At 42.0% G+C, this 25,562-nt stretch overlaps 2 protein-coding genes across 5 annotated transcripts in view; one reads left to right on the top strand and one right to left on the bottom strand.

Moving 5' to 3' along the window:
* The window catches only part of eif2ak4 (eukaryotic translation initiation factor 2 alpha kinase 4), a 35,325-nt gene extending 21,138 nt beyond the window's left edge, over positions 1 to 14,187 (top strand). For 2 of the 3 annotated variants that reach the window (XM_080480004.1, XM_080480003.1), the window contains exons 32-39: positions 1,339 to 1,425; positions 1,649 to 1,761; positions 1,843 to 1,901; positions 2,344 to 2,447; positions 5,578 to 5,646; positions 7,928 to 7,972; positions 10,855 to 10,970; positions 12,587 to 14,187. In XM_080480004.1, coding sequence (XP_080336130.1) covers positions 1,339 to 1,425; positions 1,649 to 1,761; positions 1,843 to 1,901; positions 2,344 to 2,447; positions 5,578 to 5,646; positions 7,928 to 7,972; positions 10,855 to 10,970; positions 12,587 to 12,644 — 651 coding nt within the window. In that variant the 3' untranslated portion in view covers positions 12,645 to 14,187. The remainder of the gene's footprint in view (positions 1 to 1,338; positions 1,426 to 1,648; positions 1,762 to 1,842; positions 1,902 to 2,343; positions 2,448 to 5,577; positions 5,647 to 7,927; positions 7,973 to 10,854; positions 10,971 to 12,586) is intronic. The other variant, XR_013935983.1, reaches the window with a different exon arrangement.
* A 3,084-nt stretch (positions 14,188 to 17,271) lies between these two features.
* LOC308119563 (cysteine-rich motor neuron 1 protein) overlaps positions 17,272 to 25,562 on the bottom strand; it is a 38,727-nt gene continuing 30,436 nt past the window's right edge. The window contains exons 10-15 of one of the 2 annotated variants that reach the window (XM_080479647.1): positions 24,317 to 24,535; positions 22,404 to 22,619; positions 21,124 to 21,345; positions 19,646 to 19,768; positions 18,101 to 18,279; positions 17,272 to 17,742 (exon numbers count right to left, since the gene is read on the bottom strand). In XM_080479647.1, the coding sequence (XP_080335773.1) occupies positions 17,548 to 17,742; positions 18,101 to 18,279; positions 19,646 to 19,768; positions 21,124 to 21,345; positions 22,404 to 22,619; positions 24,317 to 24,535 (1,154 nt within the window). In that variant the 3' untranslated portion in view covers positions 17,272 to 17,547. The remainder of the gene's footprint in view (positions 17,743 to 18,100; positions 18,280 to 19,645; positions 19,769 to 21,123; positions 21,346 to 22,403; positions 22,620 to 24,316; positions 24,536 to 25,562) is intronic. The other variant, XM_080479648.1, reaches the window with a different exon arrangement.

The following is a 25,562-nucleotide window of genomic DNA, read 5'->3' as shown; positions in this document are numbered from 1 at the left end:
TTTACAAAGAGCCAGTGCGTTAGATTTTCTCTGTGAAAATCCCTCAGTGTTTTTTGATTAAGTACATCATTAGATAGAATTTACTTTGAGGAAATCGGAGGACCTGGGAAAAAAACAAGGCACTTTCATTTACCACTTTGTCGTACCGCCACACATTAACTTATCATTACATTTCGTGGCCGAAACTCTGGACAAATCATTTCAAATGCTTCCCTCATTGCCGGTTTCTAAGACTAAGCTATTTAATTATCTCCTGTCCAAAGAGGACCACACTGATTCTGAGTTGATATGTTGTGCGGTATATATCACAGTTTTTTATTTATCAGCTTGTTTTTTTTTTTTAGTTTCTCTGCTCATTTCTTTATTTAATTTTCATTAAGGTGATATTTATTAATGGAAGGATTGCATATAAAACCCCCTGGACTTATTCCCCCTTCTGCACAGGCAGGTTTTATTTCATGTAATACCTGTATTAGTTTGTGTAAATAAAGAAATGACGAAAACAAAACTTGCAAACTTCATGCAGAAAGACCCTGAACATGGAAATAAACTGGGGAAATAGTGCGAACCACTTCCTCACTGTGTGGCCTTTTACAAAAAATGGTGTTTAAAAAAACCCCCAACTAAGACATTGTACTTTATATGGCCGATCTGTCATTTTCTAATACGTTAGATTGATGTTTTTTTTCCCCTGACTTGCACCAGAAAGCTTTAATAATTGATAATTGAGAAGAAATGATATAAAAACTTCAGGTTTGACTTTTGACATTCTTATCAAAATGTAGATTTGTAGGACTACATTCATTCTCAGCTTTTGTAGACAAATTAAAATGAAATAGCCTTAGTGCCAACATAGTGGGACAGTTATAATAGTTGAACATTATCTATAGAACAGATTTATTGTCACATGCTGCATATAATGAGCTCGCAGGTGCGACTCCTTTTGTGCATTAATATAAAGTGTAAAAAGGAAGACATATTATAAGGACGCAGGGCAGCCCATGATTTTCTATTTATTTCAATATCGGCATGTAAGGCGCTACACGTTTCTTGCAAACGGATCCAGAAGGAAATTAATAATATATAACCAACTAAAAAATAAGAGGAAGTCTGGAATCCAACTCAAAGCTGTGACTTGTGGTGAGCCAAAGCTTGTGCAGTTTCTAAACTCGTGCGTCTGATCATACAAATGTCTAAAGTGCACAGTTTGATTCCTTATGAAACTCTTTCCAAACGGTCCTTGAGCAAGAATCTGTCAGTACCGTCCCACAAGTTGTCGTGCGTTCATCTGACTTTCCGTCGTCTGTACTTCATCTTCTCGTCTTGTCGTGTGTTCAGTCTCAGGAGACGCTGCTGGAGCACTGCAGGCTGGCCGGCATCTCGTGCATGGCCCTCGTCTCTGACAAAGAGGGAAACTACGTTAAGGTAAACCAGCGTTTTAATCAAGGAAACTGCGGCGCGGCATCCAGAGACATTCGCTGACATCTGACTGCTCATTTGCATAAACCTGGCACCGACTCACTTGGCAGCGACATTTGAAGCGAGCCGTGTGTTTTTTCACTATCGGAACCAGCCCGCAGCTCCGTGAAGCAGAGTGATGGAAAGGTCGGATATCGCAGCACATGCTAAAACCATTTTCTGTCCTCAGGTGAAATCATTCGAGAAGGACAGACAGTCTGAAAAACGCATTCCTGAGTCCGACTTGGTGGACCACATCATCCAGAAATGCAGGACCAAATTCTTTGATGAGAGAAACATCAGGTAAAGACATTATTGGTTTTAAGTGCCGCTCGCATGTCTGCAAACGATTTATTTATAAATGTTTTCCTCGTGCCCCCACAGAGAAATCTCTGAAAGCATGACTCTTCAGAACCCCAAAGGCTCGCAGCTCGGCAGCACAGGTACTCCAACATCTCAGTAGAACAGTCAGCTGTGTGTGTGTGTGACGTCTCACTGCGGCGTTGTACAATCACACCTCTTGTTTTTCCGACACTCACGCTTTGACTCCACCAACGTGTTGCACGCAATGAAACCGTTGGCCTACTTTTTTTTTTTTTTTTTTAAACTGCATGTGTTATTTGTAAAGTATTTGGAGTGCTCTTGGATTTCCTTTTTTTTTTTTCTTTTTTTTTGGCACTTAGCTGATTTCCCAGTGACGAACAGCGTTAAGTTTCACACCAGCTCACAGGTAACTTCTGATTAAACCGGATGACGGATTAACAAGGGCGCCTCTCGATGGCGTCGGATGGGAACGTGCGACTGTGTGACTTTGAGCCGTGATTAAATATTAAAAAAAAAAAAAAAAAGAAGAAGCTTGATGAATGCTCTTCCTCGTGTCCCCAGGCTCCTCAGAGCAGCATGGAGGCAGCAGCAGCACCAATGTGAATGTAAATGTCATCAGTCCGGAGAAAGTCTCGGCGAGTGCCAGACGGCGCTATGAGACTCAGGTTAGTGACGCACACGCAGGATTTATGTGTGCATTTTTCGTGTCTTTTTTTCTCTTGGAGTTCCTCTCACTGTTTTATATAGTTAAGATTTGAACATAACCTGTTTTTGTTTTTTTTCTGTCTAACTGACAATATGATTCTTTTTCTACCCGGACCTTGACAATGCAATGATAAACATTGAGTTCAGGCTTCCTATTGGCTGACTCTTCCATCTCCATCTATTGCTCGCCTCAAACATCTTTTATCCTTTTTTCGAACAATTTAAATCCTGATGGAAATCCTTCTGCCTGTATCATTTCTCTATAGAGTTTCGACTAAGTATTAAAGGCCTGTTAACCCTTTGTAGTGCAAATGACCATGTATGTAGAATTTTATGGCTTGTTGCCACGACATCGTTTTCAGGTGACAATGGAACAGTTTAGTTGTGTTTGGGGTGTTCAGAGTTACTGCAGAACGACTTTTTTGAAATGCTCCGACTGCCCATGTGCACCATGATCGGAGTATATGGACAATAACTCCCAGAGTGTCATGACGACCGGTCCATATTTTCTTGGGACTTGGTAGTTTAATAGCAATGCAGTTTTATTGTCTGTCCCTTACGGATGTCTGTGTACTCGCCATTATTCCCATTTATATTATATGTTCACGAGTAATCCAACATGGAAACTACATAATTTTTTGCATTTCTACCATTTCCATGGAAACAGACATCGTTTTCTGAAACAAAAACGTCAAAACGATGCGTTTTAACTTGAAACTTTGTCGTGCACACGGGGCCTTACTGTATTAAGAGGTTTTTTGTTTTTTTTAACAGTAGGCTATAAATGCAATCGCATTTCGATAATTTTTAAACTTTCCAACTGATTTTTATTACATATAAATAACATTTGTATGGCTCATGAATACGTAAATGTGAAAGAAAGTACCTTTTGAAATTCTCCATTTCCAAATACTTCAAGGAATACCCTATAAGGGTCAATGCTTTCTCAAGTCAAATTCTATTCAATTTTATTTTGATAGCACCAAATACGACAACAAATCTGCACTGTGCTCTTATAGTAGCAAAATGAGTTGTGCATACATGTGGAGATTTGTGTTTGTGTGTCTGAATTTGTCTCTTGCTCATCTTATTCGTGCATCTGTAATGAATTGTGAGGACATACTCTTATTTGTATATACAACGTTTTGTACGTCCTGAACAAAATGTGTGTCTAATGAGACTCGTGTGGGCGTAAAACATTTTCTGCACGTTTAAATGTTTCGCTTGTGCACGTGTGAATATGCACAGGTCCAACGAGGACTTCCAAAATGTCTCCGTCTTTGCCTCGGCCTCTCAGCCAGCTTTCCTATCACAAACGGATTTTGTCTGTAACTTGATATAGAATCACTTTACTCCGGCGGCAGGCTTTCTGGCCCGCACCGAGTCTCCTCAGACATACAGTATTCATATCCCCAAGTATAATTGTAGTCGGGTTCAGTGATTTTAAACATGTCATTAAAGTACAAGGATAGGACAAAGGGGAGTCTGTGAGTCTGGACTGAGGGCAAATAAAACCCACAGTTCAGAGCAAAACCCTTTTTGAAACACTGAGTTCTGTCTGAGGTGGAGGTGAAGACAGAGACAGTTACAGGTCTTTGTAGGCACACACAAAGGAACGAAATTACACACATCCACATTTTGATACACTCATACAGATATATGTACCGGCAAATCTGACTTCACAGTAACAAGTGTCATTATGGACACAGAAATAACACACACACACAGAAACACACACACACATTTCTGAAAACACATGCACCACTCATTTTGCTACTATTTTGAAGGTAAACATTCTTTATAATAAACCAGTGAAAAGAAACTTATTCACAGTTTTTGAGACCGTTTTAATGTGATCTCATGGAGCATGTACATCGTGCAGCTCTAGCTATCTAGAACAATTATTTCTGTGTATGTCGCCTCTATCTTGCCAGGAAATCCCACTGAGGTCAAGATCTCTCTTGCAAGGGAGGCCTGGCCAAGGTAGCAGCAATCACAAAATGCCCAAACTACATACGATTAACAAATACCCAGACACACATAATTCATACAACATGCTGTTGATGGTGTTTTTGTTTATTCTTAAAGGGATATGAGTGTTTCTAGCAGGGATTTCGAGAGAGATTTCCTCGCATTGCTTGTAGAAGAAAACATCTCAGTGCTGTTGTGTCATCATGCTCGCTTATTTCTAATGACGTGTAAAAAAACTCAGTTACGCCGCGATCGGATGGAGGAGCGTGTGTGCAGAGGTAGAAAGAGTACAGAAATTAAAATAAAGCCACAATAGCATTTAAATTTAAAGTTAGGAGCTAAAGACGACAAGAAACTTTATCTTTACTTTGAAATGGTGAACGACGTTTTGCACCAAAAATCTGGTGCAAAATTAAAACATACAATTTTTATCCATCAAACATTAGAAATTAATACATGTAATTGTGTTAAACTAATTGCACCATCTCGTGACCTGTATTTAAATGTTAAAATGAATAGCTCATCCTTAAAATCTCAAAAGAAACCTGTTAAAATAAATTCAGCTGATTTGAATATCACTTAAAATATAAAACAATAAATTTGATTAAATAGAATTCAGTGAAATGCTAAGCTAAAGAGATGGGGCTGTATTATGTGCTGTGTATGTAACATACGAGCTTATATGTTAAATTCCTTGATAAATGTAAGATAATACACATTCAATGGGTGAAATGGAAAAATATTAAAATGATCATGTGCCTTTAAGAATATCCTGAGCGTTTAAAACCTGACACACCCTCCTGAATGTACAATAAGCTGTATTATCATGTATTATCTTAAAGCACTGAGGTATAGTAAGTCACTTCCACCCATTATGAACTACTTATAGCCCCACTATCACCATCCTCTCCCTCCCTGTGTGTCTGGATGTGTATGACTGAAACATTAAAGCAGTTTTCATTAATATTTTTGGCGCCTGTATCTTGAAGCCACGCCAAGTATTTGCTTACAATAATACTGCGTGTGGAAATGTTTTCATTTTGATGGAGACAAATAATATTAGCTTCCGCTCATTTCTTTCATTTTTTACTTTGATTTTCCTTCTTTTTTTTTTTGCAGATCACAAGCAGATTACAGAATCTTGGAAGCAATTTGCAGAACAAGAGCAATGACATTGAAGTTCTGGCAGTAAGTCATGTGTTTGTTTACCTCTCTGCTTTATCCCTTCCATTCCTCGCCCCTTTGCTCTCCCGCCTTATCTTTTCAATTCATGTGTGAAATCACCGAGCGATGAAGGGACTTCTGAGAGCTGAAACAACAAACTTGCGAGCGAGCAGCCCTTTTATAGTTATTTACCCTGTGCTTAACTCCCCTGCTGGAGGTGAGGCGACCGTGGATCTTTTCCATTTGCGCCAGAACGACGAACGCTAAACAGAAGGTACCCGGCGTGTCGTGCTGGGAGTCGTCGGGGGAGTTAATCGCTGCCATGTTGAGTTTATTTGTGGTTGGGTCGTAGATTTATGGCCAGATACTCTCAAAGTAAATGACCACTGCTTTTCGTATTTACCATATCACTGCATATCCCAGATATGTTTATCATCCCTGCGGGGATCTGGACTACATCAGTAAGCCTGAGCTAAGGGAGCATAACACAATCACCTTGATGCCGGTAAGCAGTTACACAGGCATGTAAGTCGTGTCTATCAGGAACAAAGCGAACCCAAAAGTCAATTATTCTAATGCATTTTAAAGGGACACCGTGTGCTTTCAGGCCTGCTAATGGCTTTTTAATAGCCTTTTTAATACATCTTCTATTCTGCTTTAAACAAGTCGGAGCCGCGGGGGCCTCGTCCCAGATGACTGTGGGTGAAGGCCGGATGACACAGAGACGAGCAGTCGCTCACATTCACACCTACAGACAAGTTTGGGGCAACGGCTCAACCTCCAACTTAAGAACCGCAGTTCTGAAATCTACAGCGAACAGCGCCATATTACAGAGCCCCGGAGTGGCTGGAGAGAAAAACTAATAATGCGTGGGAACGAGATAATAAGTCGTTGCGATGCGAGAGCTTGTTGGGTTTTTTCTTTTTACCAATCACATACTCAAGAGACTTTCATAAACTGAAATAAGTACAACATAAAGCAAATAAACCAGAAAGTAAACAAACAAAATGCTTAAAAAAACAAACAACAAAAAACCCTGTGCTTATTGCACCTTCTTCTTCCTTGGTACCTGGTGACCTCTGTGTTTGTACCACTGTTTTGAACTGCATTACGTTTGGACATTACCTGTAAAACTTTTAACGGTGGCGCAGTGGTTAGCCTTTGCTTCACAGCAAGAATATCGTGGGTTCAAAGACATTCAGTGTGGAGTTTGCATGTTCTCCGTGTGTGTGTGTGTGTGTCCCTTGGCCCCCCCAGCTCTCCAGGACACACTTGTAAAAGAGATTGTTAATCTCAATGTGGTTCTCCTGGATAATTAAAGGCAAAAAAAATATAATTAATGACGAAAATGTGTTGAAACAACCAATTGTGCATTGTTCTGACCAACCTGCTCTGTTAAATCCCCTGAAATCACTCTGTGCCTTAACTCATTATTAAAGACAACACAAGGTGTTCTTTAATTGGCATTTCCTTGTCTTTACTGTAACAACCAGATAAATCACCCAACAAATAAAATTAAACTATTTGTGCGCCAGCAAGCTGCAGGCTCTTCGCCTGTGTCGACCAAATGAAGGAAACAAAACTCAAAAAGCTTAATGTGTCGTCTCTATTAAAGAGGCGAGCAGACTTCTTCCATGCAAGTAGCGGTGTTGCACTAATTAGCGTCCCCCCCAGAAGCAAAAACAAAAATCCCTTCCTCGTTCATCATCAACAGATAATCACTGTGTTCAGCATTCAGGCTAAATCACCAGTTTAAAATGGCTATTATTCCTAAATGAGCCCCAAATACAAACCTGCTTCTGCAGGGACATGAAAAAATTATATGTGACGACATAATGAAGCTTCTGCAAACTGCTAAGACTCTCATAATGGGGTTGTGGGCAGACTGCAGAGGCTAAACCAACATAATGATTTGAGGCATTTGACTGTTCGTAGCCTCACACGGCCCCTGAACAGAGGGGATATAGGGAGGGGTTTCGAAATTAAAAGAACAAGCTGAGTTTTCAACTCTGCTTGTTTGAAGTGGTTGATTCCTCGGTCGCTGGGCGATTCACACACAGCATTAACCTGCTACGTCGCCGTGGCCTTCGAGCCGTGCATCGTCGTGTAAACGGGGCTTTACACTCGCACAAAGCAATGCGCCCTGTTTGGCAGAAGGTGCAATGGTTGATTATTTCTGTATGGCGAGCTTCCTTCCCTGAGTGCGTGAGCTATTGTTTTTTTTGAAATGTTGCATTGTTGCAGAGTGAGACTGGAGCCTTTTGTTTAATCCTGCGTGTCGTGTTTTTCCTTCTCAATTCCACAGGTGGACCTTCAGAAGGAAACGCTGATCAACTTCCTGGCTCTCGAGGTTTGTTCCCGAGGAGGTTAATCAAAAACACGGCAGTTAATAAAAGGCTGCGACCCTCCGATGGCTGGGTGGGAGTGGAAAGAACAGCCCGTGTGGGTCCATATCCGAGACAGGAAGAGGGGATCCCGTCTCCTTCCTCACAGTCCTGTTTGATGAGGACTTGAGCGAGGGAACACCCCTGCGCTTTTTCCACCGAGGGAGACCTGGGAGAGTCCTTTAACAAGCCTCACATATGCAACAGACATGCGGCGCAGTTAACAAACGCGCTGCAAGGAGGTGTTAATATTCACATTCCTCACTTTCACCCAAGATTCAGGCTTGTAAAAATCCCACATTCCCTTCAACCAAGGTTAAAAAAAAACAAAAAAAACAACGGAGACTAATTAAACTATAAAGAAACATGACGAAAGTGGAAAAGTTTCTGTTAACACTGCTCTTATATAAGTGAAAGAATTCACTCAATAAGTGAAAGGGCCACCTATACGGTCAGCACATGTGTGAAAGACAACACGTTGAGTAAAGCCCATGATAATACAGCGTGTAGAGTCAGGCCAGCAGGAAGTGCCTGTTTTGAATACAGAAAATTACCTCAGGTCACACGAGAAACCAAGGAAATCCTGAAGCCACTGTTGCTTTGTGGCTTCGCGTCCCCGCGACTCCTCACATGTAAAAAAATATATGGAGAGGCCGCGCGTGAAAAAGCCCTTTCATTCCAGGATGGCGTCTGAAGCGTGTTAACAAACGTGAGGAAAATGACACCCTGTGAGGCTGTTTGGGGGGAGACGGTCTGTTACTGTAAAACCTCTTTTCTTTAAATGCTGTAGTTTGATGTCACTTTTTGAACTTTTTTTTTGAGCTATGTAGAGTCACAAAATATTCAGGACTTGAATCGACAGGGGGATCAAACAAACATGCACGGACGACTCGTCCACATAACTGCAACTGATGCAACCGCAATCTCGACCACGACCAATTTTTTCAGTATTATTGATTTGAAGGATTGAATTTCAAAGTATATTTGACTCATTTGGAAGGATTATAAAGCCATATTGGACACAAAAACATAAGATATATATTTCATTATGAAGCAGTCTTTAATGATAGATCTGAGGTGTGATAAGCTCAATTTGAGCAATTCCCAAGAGAAACAAAGCCATATGATACTATACTAAATATACTCGATATATGAAAAGTATATATAAAATATCTATTAGAAGTCATATGTAAAAGTACATTGTACAGGATTTATTTTCTCAAATAAATTCTGAAATCTCATCCATGGACGAGTTGTCCGCTGAGGGCGCTGTCCGTTGGCGAGTTGTCCTACAATCATGGAACATACGGTTCATGGGCCACAGCCTGCAGGATGCAACAGCTATAGAAGTTTTTTGGGACATTTCACTGTAATTTGGACCACAAGGTTTCATTAAAATTGGATTTATGTTGAGATTGTAGTAGTAAACAATTTAAAGTAGTTTTTTGTGGGAAATCAAGACATTTTCCTGGCGGATACTCTGACACAACAAAGAAAATCTTTAAAGTTTGAATTTTAGGTTCTTATGGCACTATTTTACCCTCTTAAGATGAAACTGGGATGTATTCTGTTTTAAAACTTTATTTTTTTACTAGAAACTGCTTCACATCAAAGAACAGGATTATTGCCCCAGATGAATTGTGATCTAAAGCAACATGATATACATTAAAAACAAAAAAACACTAAGAGCTCTGACTGAATTCTCTGTATACATTTAGTCATGTACTTTGGGCCTTGTCTCATCAACTAAAATCTTCAAAAAAAATCGAATTAAAATACACAAGAAGCCTCTCCAGTGGCTTTACGTCACTGGTCTGCTCTGCTTCTCGTGAGCTGCATTTCATTTTGGGGGAGTTTGGTTACGATTGAGTCGGTTAAACATAATTATAAGCAATAATCTAAAGGGGTTGTAAAAGAAGTGGTGACAGCAAAAAAAAACAACCCCACCAATATAAAAATATATAATACAGAAATATATCACGTTAGAGAGAGGATTGTAGCTGCTTTCTGCTGGGGGCAGCACAGCTGCTCCACATGTTTGATTTGGCTCCAGTTTAACTTTTCCTGACACAACTTGAGCAGTTCTTGATCTCGGGAATACTCAGCTGCACCAGTGGGATAGAAAAACTGTGAGATTTCTGTTCAAACTTTGCTTCGATAACCTCCAGACCTGCCCCACTCTAAAATATTTAAGAGAATGTTTACAAATAATAGATGAGATATGTTATTGAGCTGTCAAAGCAAAAACATTTTTAAAAGGTTAAAGATCCCAACAAACATGGAAAATGCTTAAGAATTGCTTAAGAATGCTAAAACATCAAATTGACATATAAAAGCAGGTAAAAGAAATGATAGAAAAAGTGGGATTTTTTTCCTCCCATGATAAATAGGAAATGAGGAAAAGCTATTTTTATAACGGAGTTTCTTAAAGGCCGACAATATGAAATTGTTTTAATGAACTCTGGATTATCGAGGTGATATTTTTTAAAATGAATCCTTCCATCCGCTGAGCAGTGTGCAGGGATTGTAGATGAAACAGAGGATCCAGTCGGCCCGTTTGACCATTTCTCTATTTGCCTCATGTCTCTCATGAGTAGGACGCCTGGATTTACTTCATAACTTTCATTATCTGGCAGCTCTTCGATATCGCTGTGTGTTGTTGTGGAAGAGCTTGTGACTCTTGTGCACGGTCACACAGTAACGACGGTATATTAAAGCAAATTTCCTTTTTTCTCTTCTTATTGGTTGTGTTATGTCGCTTGAAACTCATGGAGGGTCTCGGAGTTCGCATCATGAGAAGTACGAATGCCAATCCTGTTGGTTTAAACCTTTTCTTCATGTTTTCCAGTTTGAATGTGAAGATCTGTTCAACAGCAGCGTGAAGACTCTGCTGTCTCGCCTCCCAAAGCAACGATACCTGAAGTCCATCTGCGAGGAGATCCACCACTTCAAAATCACTAAAAGGTCTTTTCGCCTCCGTTATATGATGCTTTTTTTTTTTTTTACCTAAATGGTGCATATTTGAGTTTCTTTTTGATTATATAGCTGTCACAAAGACCCCTTCTTGAGCAGCCCTCACCGCTAAACATTTCGCCCAGTAGAAAAAGCCGAGCGGTCAGTCTGTTACCGAGCGAAGGAGCTCCAAACCCAGAGGAAAGCTGCGGCTGACCACAGCTTCACTAAGAGAGCAGTCAGCCAGTTCTGGAAATATTCCCCGAAAGACACCGACACAAAAGAGCCCGCTCTCAGTGGCGGGCCAAAGAAAAGCTTGAGAGAGGGGAGATATAAAGCCATATTAGGTTACTTCATGTTTTAAAACCACCGAATCGTAGATCTTTCATTATGAAATGAAATCAAATGTGAAATATGGGACAGATCTCCGCTCAGAGAAATAAACACAAACGTATCCATGTCGGGTTGTACTTCATTATAGTACAAAGAAGCTTTGTGAGCTGAGAATCATGTTGTTTTTAAAACAATGCCAACCTGTTGTTATTTATACGTCACCGAAATTTTACAAATAATGAACTTATCACACTGAGGCATCTAAACGGGAAGCGTCCATCTGGGATGAAGCAGAAAGCGCCGCTCTGTAGACTTTGTTGAAGAAGGTGCAGATGGTAGATTGAGTGATTGTGAGGGACGAAGCGCCGCTCCACAAACCCACTTCTCCTCCCTCTATTGACCTATTTCTCCTGCAACAATACCCAATTGAACGGCGAAATATGTTAATGATCACCTTTATGAAAAGGCGGACTTCCTTTTTCTCAGTCAGCTGCCATTCCAAAGCCCCGCCGAGCCCACCCAGCGCAGGTGGAGCAGTGACAGTCGGTCCTTCAAAGAGAGCCGTTAGACGGATAACTACCGCTTTGCGTGCCGTCAAATCCTCAGCTGAGCCCGTTTCCTGGGGTGAAATTTAACCAAGGATTTGCCTTGTTTGGTCTTTTGGTGTCTTGCGCTCGGCTCCCCTCGCGATTGACACTGAGGAAGGGGGGGGGGCATCGTCGGCGCGGCTGCAGCCCAGATTGGACATTAAAGCTACACCGACTCCGCCGTTTATGTTTTACAGGCCCCCCGAGGGAAAACGCAGAATTCTTGCGTCGGAGCGTTTTCAAAATGTTGCATTCCCAGTGGCTCCGAGTGCCGTTGTCATGCAAACGGACACCCAAAACGCAACAAAGGCTTCACGTTTTCACTCCAAAACGTTGTCAACGGGGAGTTTGGATGATGTTCTGGTCCGGTCTTCCCCACGGCGAGTCGCTACAACAAGCAGAACTGCAGCACGTCGACTTTTGAAATGACGACATTTGACAGACTCGTCACATTTTAAGCATTAAAGTTTTGTTCATTTCTGCAATGAGTTATGGGGCTTGGTTTCCGTGGACACAGACTCCTGGCAGGATCGTCCTCTTGTTATTTCTTTTACACAACTGGCCTTTTAATCCAGAGAGATCCAAGTTCCAGGAAACCCCCTCGGCCGAACTGCATTGCTCTGACTGAGATGTTCCATTTGGACGTTCACCCATTGATAATGCTTTTCATATTCTGACTTTTATACCGGGCCAATGTTTTTCTTTCAGGGTGGCTGTGGTGGTCTTGTACAGCTACAGGGACGATTACTACAAGATCCTCCTGTGAATACTCGAGGGATTCCAGCGGGCCACTTCCCTTGGAGCCGTACTGGCTCCCACAGACGGCTTTAATCCTCGGACCTCCTCAATCGGCTTCATGCCGGATTCGGAACGCGTGAGCCCCAAAGACACAGGTTGATCTTCTGTCCCCACAGCCAACGGTTATTCAGCGGGAAGACCCAAAGTACAGAACCTTTTCCAGAACTTTCTCCGTTATATGGGCCTCCGTTATACAGAAGTAGAGTAGCGGTTTACGGGACTATGTTGCCTTAGCAGAACTATGACGTTTCAAAGCGAAAGGGCTTTTTTACTGACTTGACTTGAGTAGAAGAGTTTTACATTTCTAGTCAGTCGCTGTATGAAAAATAATAAATCCCTTTTTTTTTGCCACATTCTGTGACTTTGTGTCTGTATTTTTCATGTACCAATAATGGGATTTTTGGATTTATTTTCAGAACTATAAGTCACACTTTTGTGAAATATTGTTTGCATGGTAATTCCATTTATATCAAGAATCATCTGGGAATACTAGATGTTACTTTATAAACAACAGAACCACAGAAAAACCTTTTACGACTGTTTTTGACCGAGAACACAAGCAAAATATTGCCGTTAAAGACAATCGCCATAGGAAAAGGATGAATTGTGCATCAGAAAACAGAAACGGAGCAGCAGAAAGAGTTCAGAGTGTGAGAAACATGAGGCACTGAAGAAAAGCAGAGAAAGTGAAGAATAATGAATTATTTATTATTTCTTCTTCTTGACATTTTTTAACAGGTGATTTAATCAACTTGTAATCTGGAAAATACAGTACCTCATATTCAACTTAATGGTGAAATATGTAATATTTAGCATTTCAGTTTTTTGAATACTTTTCAAAGAAAGCAACAGTTGCGCGATTTTTTAATTGTTTTTATTGATGTTTATATATATGATGTCACGTATGGCTACTTAAGTTGGCATGTTCACCAGCTAGTTGTCAATTTAGCATAAAGTCCTCCAGACTGAACTGTAAAATTAACAAAGGCTGGAGGTTTTGGGTAAATATTAATAAAAGAAAACGGCCAAAATTCCAACAGAAAGTGACTCACTACTGCCACCTAATGCATAAAAGGTGTAATTGATTAATTTCTGTATACTATCCCTTCAAAACTGGTATCAAATGCATTTTAGTTTTACAAACAGCCCAATTTTGAGTTGAGTGTCCCAAACTGGTAAAAAAAGAGCCATAATGACCTTTAAATTTAAAGTTGGCATGATAGTGTAGCCTACATGCAACATGTGTAATCTGTGGACCAATCACAGCATATGCAGCCTGGCTCCTGATACCTGTGGTTACAAAAGAGTTGTGGGGCTATCATCAGATATCGAGACATTTTTATTATTATTTTTTTTTTTTTAATTGTTTGAAATTGTGTAATCAGGGTTTGTTGGGCCTCGGGGACTTTCACATGATCAAATCTGTCTCGTTGACAACACTTTGGACCTGATCTTATCTGTACTCGGTCCAAAAAGGGAAATAAATGCCAGATTAAATTGTAAACGCAACAAAATGTTGGATCTCTTCGTGATTAATAACTTAAAACAAACCGCCAAAACTGCTTGCACCGCGGGACACACTGTACTAAACAAAAGTGCTATCACTTTACATGCTTCACCTTTAAAAGTGCGTAAACTGATACTTGTGTTTTTGGTGACAGGAGGCGAGAACGTGTGAGCACCGGAGCAGCATTTTGACAATATTCAAGTCCTGGGAAACTAAACCTGCTGTTTGCTTTATTGATCCTTCCGGTGGAGCTTCCTCACCTTGAAGTTTATGAGCCGGCTCTTGCCGGACAAGTCAAAACAACAGCGCAGCCCGCTCTCAGGATTATCCAGGTTTCCAGGGTCTGGCTCGCATGTCTTTTCCGGGCTTTTATCAGCCCGCCGGTTAGATCAGTGGTCTCGGTGCCAAAACTACCTGCGTGGGACACATCTGCTTGTGCTACTGCGATAAGAGAACACCCGTGGAAGGCCAGAGAAAATGATCAGATTTTAGGGGAACTAAAAAGGACTAATTCCCATATATCCAGGACCAGATGTGCAGGAGCATGCAAAGCGAAGCAGCAGCGGCTGCTGACCGATACCATCTCGGGTGATCTCACTGCGATTCACTTATCAGTGCAGGATACCTTTGGTTCACACATTTATTTCTCAAAATAGGTGTAAATGTTACAGTTCATCGTCTAGGAAAACATATTTACAGGATTTGCAACAGTGAAATAAATAAGGCTGTATAGAATAAAGCAGATAGAAATGGTAAATGGTCTACAATGTACAGCAGCTTTGGCTACTAAAAGTTCATTTTTTTTTCCCCAACAAAGAAATCTCAAACTATAGTTTAGTATTAATAAATAAAGCTATGTGAAAAAATAAATAAGGTACTCTTCTGTCCTACTCATTTAAACTACTTTTTTTTTTTTTTTTTTTTGTACACATGGAACAAAGAATTGCGTAAGCTTTTACAGTCGCCTCTTCATTTTTAAAGCACAGTCATGATTCAAACAGATACAAACTTACTGAGTCACTATAACACTTCAATAGGAATTGGTCTTGAACCAATTTTGGCATGAAAATCTTTGTATTTGATATATTGGCAATTAACCTTTTTTTTTTTTTTTTTTTTTTACTTTGAAACCCCGAATGTTTCCTAAAGCCTCAGCGGCTCCGTGCTGATCGGGCTGGTACGGAGCCTCGAGCTGCAACAACATGTTCGCTTGAGTGGTTTAACATCTCTGTGTGCTTAATATGCCTATCAAATCCCTGATTAGGGCCTTTATCCCTCCAAGAATCCTGCGGGGTGCTTTCGACAACACTGGCTCCAAAGAAAAGTGCTACATCTCCGAACACGCTCTGATGGTGTAATGCGTACCAGACTGTACGGATGCTAGCGAGCGCTCCTTAAAACTCTTGTGTCAACACGTTGCTTAATTCACTTGTGTAAGACGCCCGTTTACACGACAATGTTTCAGGTGAATACGCGTTTTCGATGCAGAAAAGTTTCACGTTTGCACAGTTTTCGAAAATGGGATCAGCGTTTTCAGGACGTTGCCTTTTCATCTGTTTCCATGGGAACCGAGTCGGAGCATTTCTGAAAAGTTCCACCTTGAGAGTTGTTTTCAAAAGGTTGCGCTATCCCCCATTTCCGTGGAGATGGAGTTGCATTTTCAAAAATTTTAAATTTCACCCATTTCCATGGAGATGGAGTGTTTTCAAAAAAATTGTTTTTCCTCTATTTCCATGGAGACGGAGTGAGAGCATTTTGGGAAAAGTTACATTTCCCCCATTTTCATGGATACAGAGTCGGAGTGTTTCCCAAAAAGTTCCACCTTGGGAGCCGTTTTCCAAAAGTTGCGTTGTCAGCGGCTCCCAGCACCGTTGTTGTGTAAACAAACACTCAAAACACAACAGTTTTGTGTTTGCAGCTGAAAACATTATCGTGTAACCGGGGGGGGGGGCCTAAGAAAACCTGGCGAGAACCACAACAGCACGATCTCTCCGCCTCCATAACGGGTGAAGACAGTCAACTGTTTTTTTTTTTTTTTTTTACATGGGGTAAACAAAATTGAACAGTGAATATCAATTAAGGCTTTGAAAGGAGTCATTTCATGCATGTTTGAGCTTCCTGCTCACACACACACGTACACACACATCTGTGAATGGAGATATGAAGTGACCCATGCTATCAAAGACATTCCTCACAGGTCCAGATGAAGTGTCCGGCACCAGAAGTGTCAATAAAACAACACTTTTCCTGGATTAATATCACTTCACATTCCATTTTTTGTGTGTGGGGGGGGGGGGGATCATCGGCCGACTCCCTTTAAAACAGGGATCTGGGAACTTTTTGGCAAATGGGGCGACCATGCGTTGCCAGTTTTGAGGTTGTAAAAATTATTTCCAGAATCTAGAAATCGGAGAAAAGATTTGCAGCCTGTTCATGTGGGAGAGCTTCGGAGGTTAACAGAAAAAAAGAAACAAAAAAAAGGTTGAGAACCACTGATGCAAGAAATGCAGTTTATCATCTGGGATTTCTGAATGGAATGACTCAGGTCACCTAAAACTAGAAACAACAGGATTATTATGGAAGTTTGTCCTTCCTGTACTGGTTTAGGGGGGGGAATGTTTAGACTGGCATTTCAAAACGGTTCAATCTGGCCCCACAGAGACACCCATAATAAAAACACGAGATGGCCAAGAACAACACTACATCTATTACAAATACTGTAGAAATATACAAAAACTAAGCTGGAAACCACACATTCTAACGCAGGGATTTGGATCCGAGGTCTATATAAAGCCTGCCGACCCGTTATGATTTTGGCTGCAGAACCACTTTGACCCGACTGGATTAACGGATCCTTTGGGCTCCCTGCTAATGACGAAGATTACATCCACGGCTGCACTTAAGGAGAAGTGGGGGAGGGGGGGGCAGCATCTTCTGTGTCTGCCTTTTAACTACAGCTCCGTCCCCTGTCCTAAAGCTTTTTATGCTCCTCTTATTGCCACAAAGTTCCAGTTTCAAAGGGAGCAATAATAAGCAGCATTAAGACGGCGTTCACAGTCGCTCTGGCTGCTGCCTCCTCCAGTTCAAAGCCCAGAGTGGCTGTGTCTCTCTTCTTCTTCTTTTTTTTTTTTTTTATCGATTTTCCCCCTCAACATGTCCATCTGTCCATCCAAACGTCCAAAAGCAGAGAAACGTGGACACATGATGAAAGAAACAGTGGTCACCGGCGGTGCCCCTTCGACAGAGCGTCTGTAGTTTTACTGTCACACAAAGAGAAGGGTTGGGAGGAAGGCGGCGCCCGCGGTGCGTATTGTCACACGGAGCACCCTGGAGACGGCGGGCGAGAGGGGGGGGGGGAGGGGGCCTAGCGCGGCGTCCAGTCGGTGCCGTTGCTCAGCTTCGCCCTGGGGATGGTCATCTTGTCCATGCAGTGGGACGACATATCCGGGGAGAAGTGGATGATGCCGCAGTCGTTCTTCACGTTCTGGAACTTGTTCTCCTTGGACGGCTCCATGTAGACCACCGAGTTCTTGTTGACGTGCTTCTTCAGGATCACCGTCTGCGGAAGGCGAAGAGACAAAAAAAATAAAAAAACACGTCAACGACGGCTCGTTAATGTATACGAGCGCACGTTTGTGTTTCTCAGATTTGCCTCTTCCATGGAAAAGATTTTATGACGGACATGACCTCGTTCCAGTTTAAAGCGCGGAGCAACAGGAATCTCCATTAATCCTACAGTAATGACAGCTTTAGCACTGGTTAAAGCAGAAAGTGGAAGATCAAGGCGAATACCTCCTGACTGATGTACAGTTTAACGCGGCACATACAGCTATCTATATGAGGCAGTCCGTGCGATTTAGCACCTTTTTAAGCCGGCGCTTCAGAAATAATAAGCCTGATTTATGAAGGCTTCTCACCTTCTTTGGTGCGCTGTAGCAGGACATCTGCACCCACTTCTTCTTCTTGTTGACGAGCAACGCCACGATGAGGAAGATGATGATGGCCAAGAGGAGACCTGCCAGGATCCAGGCGGCTGATTGGTAGATGAGGGCCATCTCGGTTTGGCTGGGGTAGTTCTCACCCAATCCTGGCTCATCTGGTGGACACAGACAACATTTAGTTTGTAAATCCATCGAGTTTAATTACGACTGTTTAATTATTCACAAAATGCAGCTACTTCCTCCGCTTTTGAATATATTTCAAGCTTAATCTAACACCCTTCAGCAGGTCTCAACACTCAGAATTTAGAACGATATACAATACATCCTGTCTCCCTTTGCTCTGAAATATTTTCATCTCAAGAGAAATCACATCATTTTACCATCTAATGATTAAATCAATGATTAAAATAGGGGTGTCCAACATATTTTAGTTCAGGAGCCACAAATAGTCCAATTTCATCCAAAGTGGGCGGGACAGGTAAAATAGTTCCACAATAACCTTTAAATAAATTTTTCTCTGTTGTGGCACAGAGCATATTTCATGGAAATGTCTATATTTATGCAAAACCAAACAATTACTACAAAAAATGACTACAATCTCAACATAAAGCCATTTTTAATGATACAAAATACAGTGAAATGTCCAAAAAACGTCTCCTCTCACTGCAGCATTTTGTATTTGTTTACAAACTCACCCTTACAGAAGGGCCTTATGGTTGGCACCGCACTTTAAAATATATATTGAATAAATAACTGAAGCATGGCTGTCACCTCTCAAGAATTATGAGTAACGCTGCAGTTTTGTCTCATGTCAAGTATTGAACTTTGAGTTGAGTAATAGAATTCTAGCAGCTATCAATGTTAACTCTTTTATCGCTCTAATGTGAATTTTTAAAGCAAGTAAAAATACTATTTCAGGCCAGTAATACACCACGTTATGAAGGGTTATTGATGTAATAATTCAATGAATTACTGGCAAATAATATGTGTGAATATTGCGACGCTACCATAGTGCATGTGATCAAATATTGAACATCTGAATATTTATTTGGTCAAAACACAACATTATGTGTGATTATGAGACATTTCAAGCATGAGTGCTTCAAGTTGTGAAGAATTTCATCAAGTCTCAAAAACCAAACAAACCAACTCACACATATTAAGGAGGTGTCAGAAAGGTTAGCCCAACAAAAACAGAATCTCACTCATGCTGGTTTCATGCTTTTTACTTTAAAACTCTATATTTAAAACCATGGAACTGTTACACTTGTGGTTTTGTACTGTAGCTTATTTTATAATTGTGCACTGACATTTTATTGAGCTCTAAAAACTAGTTTTAAACTAAAGTCATCCAATTTAATCATGATTTCGTCTATAAAATTGCAGTAAAAAGAGTATTTTCAGTGTGTGTCAGAGGCATTCCTGCTCAGTTTTTCAAAAAAAAAAAAAAAGATTGCACCCGTTTCACGTCTTGACAGGGATTTTATAACAAGGATGCCAAAAGATGCATTACACTGGTACCTGTTTCAGCAATGATGGGCGGTACGGTGACGGTGGTGATCCACACTGTGCTCGGCACTGTGGGGGTGACTGTCGTCTCGGGGGCTCCGGTAGAAACCATCACCGGCACTGACGTCGTCACTTCTATTGAGGGAGAAATAAAAGTCATTACCGACATGGAAAACCATGCCAGGCCTAAAAATAACCGTGCAACTGGCGCACAAACTCCCCGGTGCATTAACTGATAAGCCGTGTTTATGGGGTCGGACGTCTTTGCTCCCACTGTACCGCTTTGTGCAGGCATTACGTAAAGAGACGTGTTTTCCACTGGGCAAATAACAAAAACAAAAGGCCCGGCGAAATGGCCACATATCAGGGTGAACAATGGAAGCCTATGCTGAGGTTTTCCTCCAAAGGAAAAGCTGACATGGAGCTTTGCCTTCCTGTGCCGTTGCAGAGAGAGAGCGTCGCGGGCCGTTTCAGCCGAGGACAGGAAACACGTGTGAATGTGCGGATGCTCAAGGAATGTTTTTGCTCTGAGTGGACCGAGTGTGTATGTCACATGGAATGCTTAGCGAGTGATGGTGTTTGCCCATGTAGCGCCAGGGTGGCTAGGCCTAATGAACAAACACACACATTCAGTCTGGACACTGGCATTCCCTCAACTACTCCCTAATTTTGACATGAAGCAATATAAGTTATGACTTTCCCCATCGGGAGGCTGCGTCTTGTTCCAGTGGCACCACCGTTTATGGCATTAGATAAACAACATTTCAATATAGAACACAAACTGACTTTAATGCGTGAACAGATTATTGTAATTTTAGTGCAATATAACACTTAGTACAAAATGTGCCATCAAACTAAACCTAGCTGCGGTCTGTCTCGACTTGCAATACCAGTTTGTAACACAAGATGGTGAAGTGAGTCGGTGCAGTGACTGACTAAAGCTTTCAGTAACTTCTGACAAACAGCCACAAAGAAGGCAGATTAGACAATGTCAGTGAGTGTTGGCTTCCAGAGTTTTGGCTTTTTGTATTTTTCTAGGTAGTTGCATATCGAGACATGAATCTGTGTCCATGTCTGAATTAGTTTGATCATAAAGGCAAAATCAAGTATCTCAGGTGAAACGTGTGAGTCTGGCAACACTGCAGATGATTTTGAAAGTCTGTTCAAATATGTCAGAACACATTTTTATGGTTCTGCTGTAATTTGTTTTGTGGGAAAACGGTGCAAAGGTGCTCATTACGTAGACTACACCACCTAGGAGATTTGAAGAACTTCAGTAATTTTTGTGTTCTCTATTTATACGTATGTCTTTAAATGACTCAGTAAACCATCTTGTGGTGAAGAATGCCAATGCAAGACTAAATGAACTGGGATTAATTGGTTGACTTGCTGATTTTGATAATGAGATGTGACATTACAAAATATCGAAAGAAAAAAAAATGTTGCATTGTTCCATAATGCTTTTCAAAAGCAGCTTTCTGTGTACGCACCCAGACAGTGTGGGCAGCACTGGCCCTTGCGTAAAACGGGGACCCTGCAGTTGGCGGCGGGACAGCGCTGAGAGAAACACTGAATGGTGCCATTGTTGCAGGTGCAGCTGGTGCAGGCGTTGGCCTTCCAGGAGTCCCCAGCGAGCAGCACGTCTCCATCGCTGGTTATGCAGTACTCCTGCTGGCTGTTGTTCACTGGGAGCAAGGGGCTCAGCGTCTCTTCTGCGGGGACACACAGGTGTGTATTTGGTTAGTGGTTGAGGTGAAACACAGAACTTTGTGTCTCTTCCCTTCCTTGAGAAGACAATGCAGGGTCAAGAACATCTGTTGGTGTTGTACAGAAATGACTTCTAAATGCATTCAGGCCTGATCTATAACATCTCAATCTACAAAGGTTATCGGGTCTTTAGGGCTGTGTTTGAGATAAGATGCTTTATTCGACGTTAAACACAACCCAAGTGACTCCATATGGCAGATGGCAGCGCGCCCTTAACGCTCTCATCGGAACCCCACAGGCCTGAGATCTATAGCCTTTTCATGACCAAAGACATAGTTAGCGTGAACATGCTGCGCTATTCTACTGTACACATACATCATAGGACCTGTCAGTGAGATGTGTATTATTCCCACATTCCTGGTGACCAGGCCCATACATATATCAAAGGCTGGCCTCTGACAGTCTGCTTTTGTGAGGGGAGATGCAGCGATAAGGCGGGCCGGCATTCTCAAGGAGAGCAGCTCTCAGGCGCAGTCATGCATTGCTGATTTGTGGGCCTCATGCTTGGAAGTGCCTGGAATATGTTGTTTATAAGGTTTCTAGCGTATGAGAGGCTCCAGTGTTTAGACGCAGTCGCTAATAAAATATGCATGTGGCCGTGCATTTGTCAGGACATTTGTGTCAAAGCATGTTCCCATAACCAGTGAAATAGCACAGATTGAGCCAGATTAGTTACATTCTTCCGCCTCCGAGCTACAAGAGAGTTTGATGAAGCTCCGCTGTGAGCCGCCGGGTAAAAGCAGTCCACATGTGCTGCGGCCTGCCTCGAGGATCTCTACGCAAACCCAACCGGTCCTGGCTGGTTTCTTTATGAGCCTGTGTGGCTGACATAAAACTGCCCGACAGAGTGCAACATACAAGACCTGCCAACGCCACATGCTGATAACACATCCAAAACAGCTTTAAACTTTTCTCCCTGCTACCTCCACGTCGGAAGGGCTCCTGCTCGGCTTTTACAGCCAATCTTATTTTTCTGCAGTCTGGTCTCTTTTCTTTCCATTACCTGGGCACACGTGGCAACAGGTGTCCTTGTTTCTGATAGGGGACTGGCAGAGAGCCGGGGGACACACTTCAGTGTCGCACAGGACGCGTCCCTTCCTGCAGGTGCAGCGCGTGCACTCGTCCAGGTTCCAGGTCTCTCCCTCCACGTAAAACTCTCCCCCAGGGGCTCTGCACACCACCATGTCCATCCCCTCTGGCTGACCGCTGCCTGACTCGTCTGGAGCACAACGGGGGGGGGGGGGGGGAGAAAAGAAACTTCAGCATCAGATTCGGGCTCGCTTTCACTGCCAGACATCTTTTCATCCAGCCCTGCTAATAACTGCTACATGATGGAGCGAAAACAGCGAAAGGTTAAGGATGTTCAGGGGACTGTAGTCCATTATTAGACCTGCGCCTCAGGGAGTGCAAGTAAGCATGGAACAGGCCTTTGAGACTAATTTAGCTAAAACACATTTATCTGTCTCGCAGGGTAGCTGACATCTGCAAATAGTTACCCTGTTGTCCCCTGACTGCCGAGTGCGCACAGCTTCTGAAAGTAGTAGACATTCTTTCACTCCTAAATATTTGAACAGCCAACTGAGTCACTCCTCCATAAATATCCCTCATGAGTCGGACAGTTGAGGATAAAAAAAAAAGTGTGGGTGTGGATCACTGTGCCTGCCATCTTTAGTGAAACAGATAGAGACTGTGTTTGCAAGTTCAAGAGGCCGTCTGAAAGTTGGATAATAACCCGAAGCTCTCAGCTGAAAAGGGCGCCGTCGGACATGTGCGCACAAGCATGCCTCCAAAACCGCAGCTTTACAGTGATTCCAAAGCAGAGGTCCTGAAGCATTTTTTTTTTGTGTGTTGAAGAAAAACCATGTTTAACAGGAGACGTCTCAACCATCGAGACCCAGGTCAACATGTTCAAATTCACCTTTCACGGTTTAATGTGACCAATAATACAGCGGGTCTGATCACGTCTACTTGTAAAGAGAAAACCACATGTACTTAAAACTAGCAGGCCCTTTAGATCAGTGGTGTCAAACTCATTTTAGTTCAGAGGCCACATACAGCAGAATTTCATCTTGAGTGGGCCGGACTGGTGAAATGCAGGCGTAATGAACTTTAAATTTATACTTTAACATGTTTATTTGATGTGGCACAAACTATATGATAGAAAGAAATGTATACAGTATTTTCCAAAATCTGGACAATTAGTACCAAAAAGTAATGCAATATCAACATAAAGCCAATTTTAATGATGCAAAATTCAATCAAGCATCCACAAATGTCAATATCAGTTGCATCTAGGCTAGTTTGGGCGCAATAAGATAGCTATCATAGACCTCAGCTCAGATCTTAGTGTTGCATTATGTCTGCTATTCTTGAATCTTTTTAAAACAAAAATGTAACGCTTTCTATGCAATTTTCCCAATTTGCATGGTGGTTTGATTGTGACGTACCAAAATCAGCCAGTTATTCAACTCTCTCCAACTCTATTGGTCTTGCAATACAAGTTTGCACCACAAGGTGGTGTGCTGAGTCATTCAAAGAGACAAGTGGGAGAAAAGTTCACTCTGCACAGGCTGAAGCTTTTTGTTACTGCACAGGGATGTTACCTGTGTAATCTTCAGGCTTACATCATTTCCCCAGCAAAAAAATAATCCAAACCAATAAAAAAGCAAAGCCCTTTTATTTAACTTGCACATCGACACTACTTCCATGACCATAACTGTGACAGACTGTGCCCCTTGAAAGCAGAACAGATGCTGTTAATGATTACTTTTATCATTCTCGCTTATTATTTCCCTCCGAATAACTATAATTCACACTTTTAAAACCTGTCTGCGTGTGCGTCTCGCCCCACCCCGCCTTCCGTTGAGAAAACCAGGTGAGAACAGAGTGATGTCTGAAAATCAAACGGAGACTCACCCTCGCAGGTAGGGCAGCACTGGTCAAGCTTGACAACAGGATTGGTGCAGCTGGGCACCGGGCAGGATATGAGCACGCACATCTCCCGTCCGGAGTGGCAGTAGCAGTCCCGGCAGCCGTCGTGCCAGCCGTCGCCTTCCTCATACCGGTGTCCGTTGGAGGTCAGGCAGTAGCTGGGTGTCGGTGCCGGGGCCACGGTGCTCGGGGCATGGACGCTTTCTAGAGAGGCAGACATTAGCCAGGCAGTGAGTTACAGCTGGAACAGCTGAGCCAAATGTCAACAAAACACCCCAGCCTGCAATGGAAAAGCAGCTTATAAATTCGCTGTGGAAATTTCATTAAGCTCATTTATGATTCACAGTAAAAAGAGTTATGTGGTTATGGTTTGACATTATCAGGGTGCAATTTATGAAGAAACCAGAGCGCGATGGATTGAGGGGGCATGTTAGGGTTAGGGACGAGATTCTAATGAAAAAAGGGTGTAAATGAAGTTTTAAAAAACTTTTTAGAACTAAATATATTGCAAATGTAATGAATTACAAGGAGAAAAATAGATCGAATGAAGGACTAAAGTGTAAAAGCTCCTGTGGTTGCAATGCATTATATTAAAAAGGATCCAACAGGCCAGTTAAAGTCTTTTTTAGGGTTAGGGTTACAGCGCACACAAAACACATTTAAAAATACTTATGTTGATGATGTTCGAAGTCTTTGCGGTCTTACATTTTTCTCCCAACAACAGTGCTCTTTCTCTTGGCCTTAATTTACACCCGCTGTGACTGGGCCCTCTTTTATTGGCCTTGAGACCTACTTTACCTTGTGTGCAGGCATCTAGGAGAATAGGCCACAATGTTGACATGCAGACCATGAATGCATTAAAACAATATTTATTGAATTTTAGTCAGTCCGTTACATTATGTAATGAAGGAGCCTCAGGCCAAAAAAAAAGAAGCAGAAAACGCAAAACTTTGCTTGTGTTTTGGGTGTCCATTTACGCGACAGTTGTGCTCTGAGTCACTGAAAATGCAACTTTTTAAAACCAGCTGCCCAGACGGAACTTTTCAAAAAGGCTCCAACTTCGTCACCATGTAAACGGGTAAAAACAAGATCTCATCTGAATGAGACTTTAAGGACATCGTTTAGTGGAAGATGTGGAACAAATTAGAGAACATTTGGGTAAAAGTTTTTGCTAATTAGTCGTGGAAACTTCCGTTCATCGTGGATGAACATGGAAGTGGAAAAGCCATGA

This window comes from Lipophrys pholis (genome assembly GCF_963383615.2).
Source record: "Lipophrys pholis genome assembly, chromosome: 14".
NCBI lineage: Eukaryota > Metazoa > Chordata > Actinopteri > Blenniiformes > Blenniidae > Lipophrys > Lipophrys pholis.
This window is presented reverse-complemented; position numbering and strand designations above follow the sequence as displayed.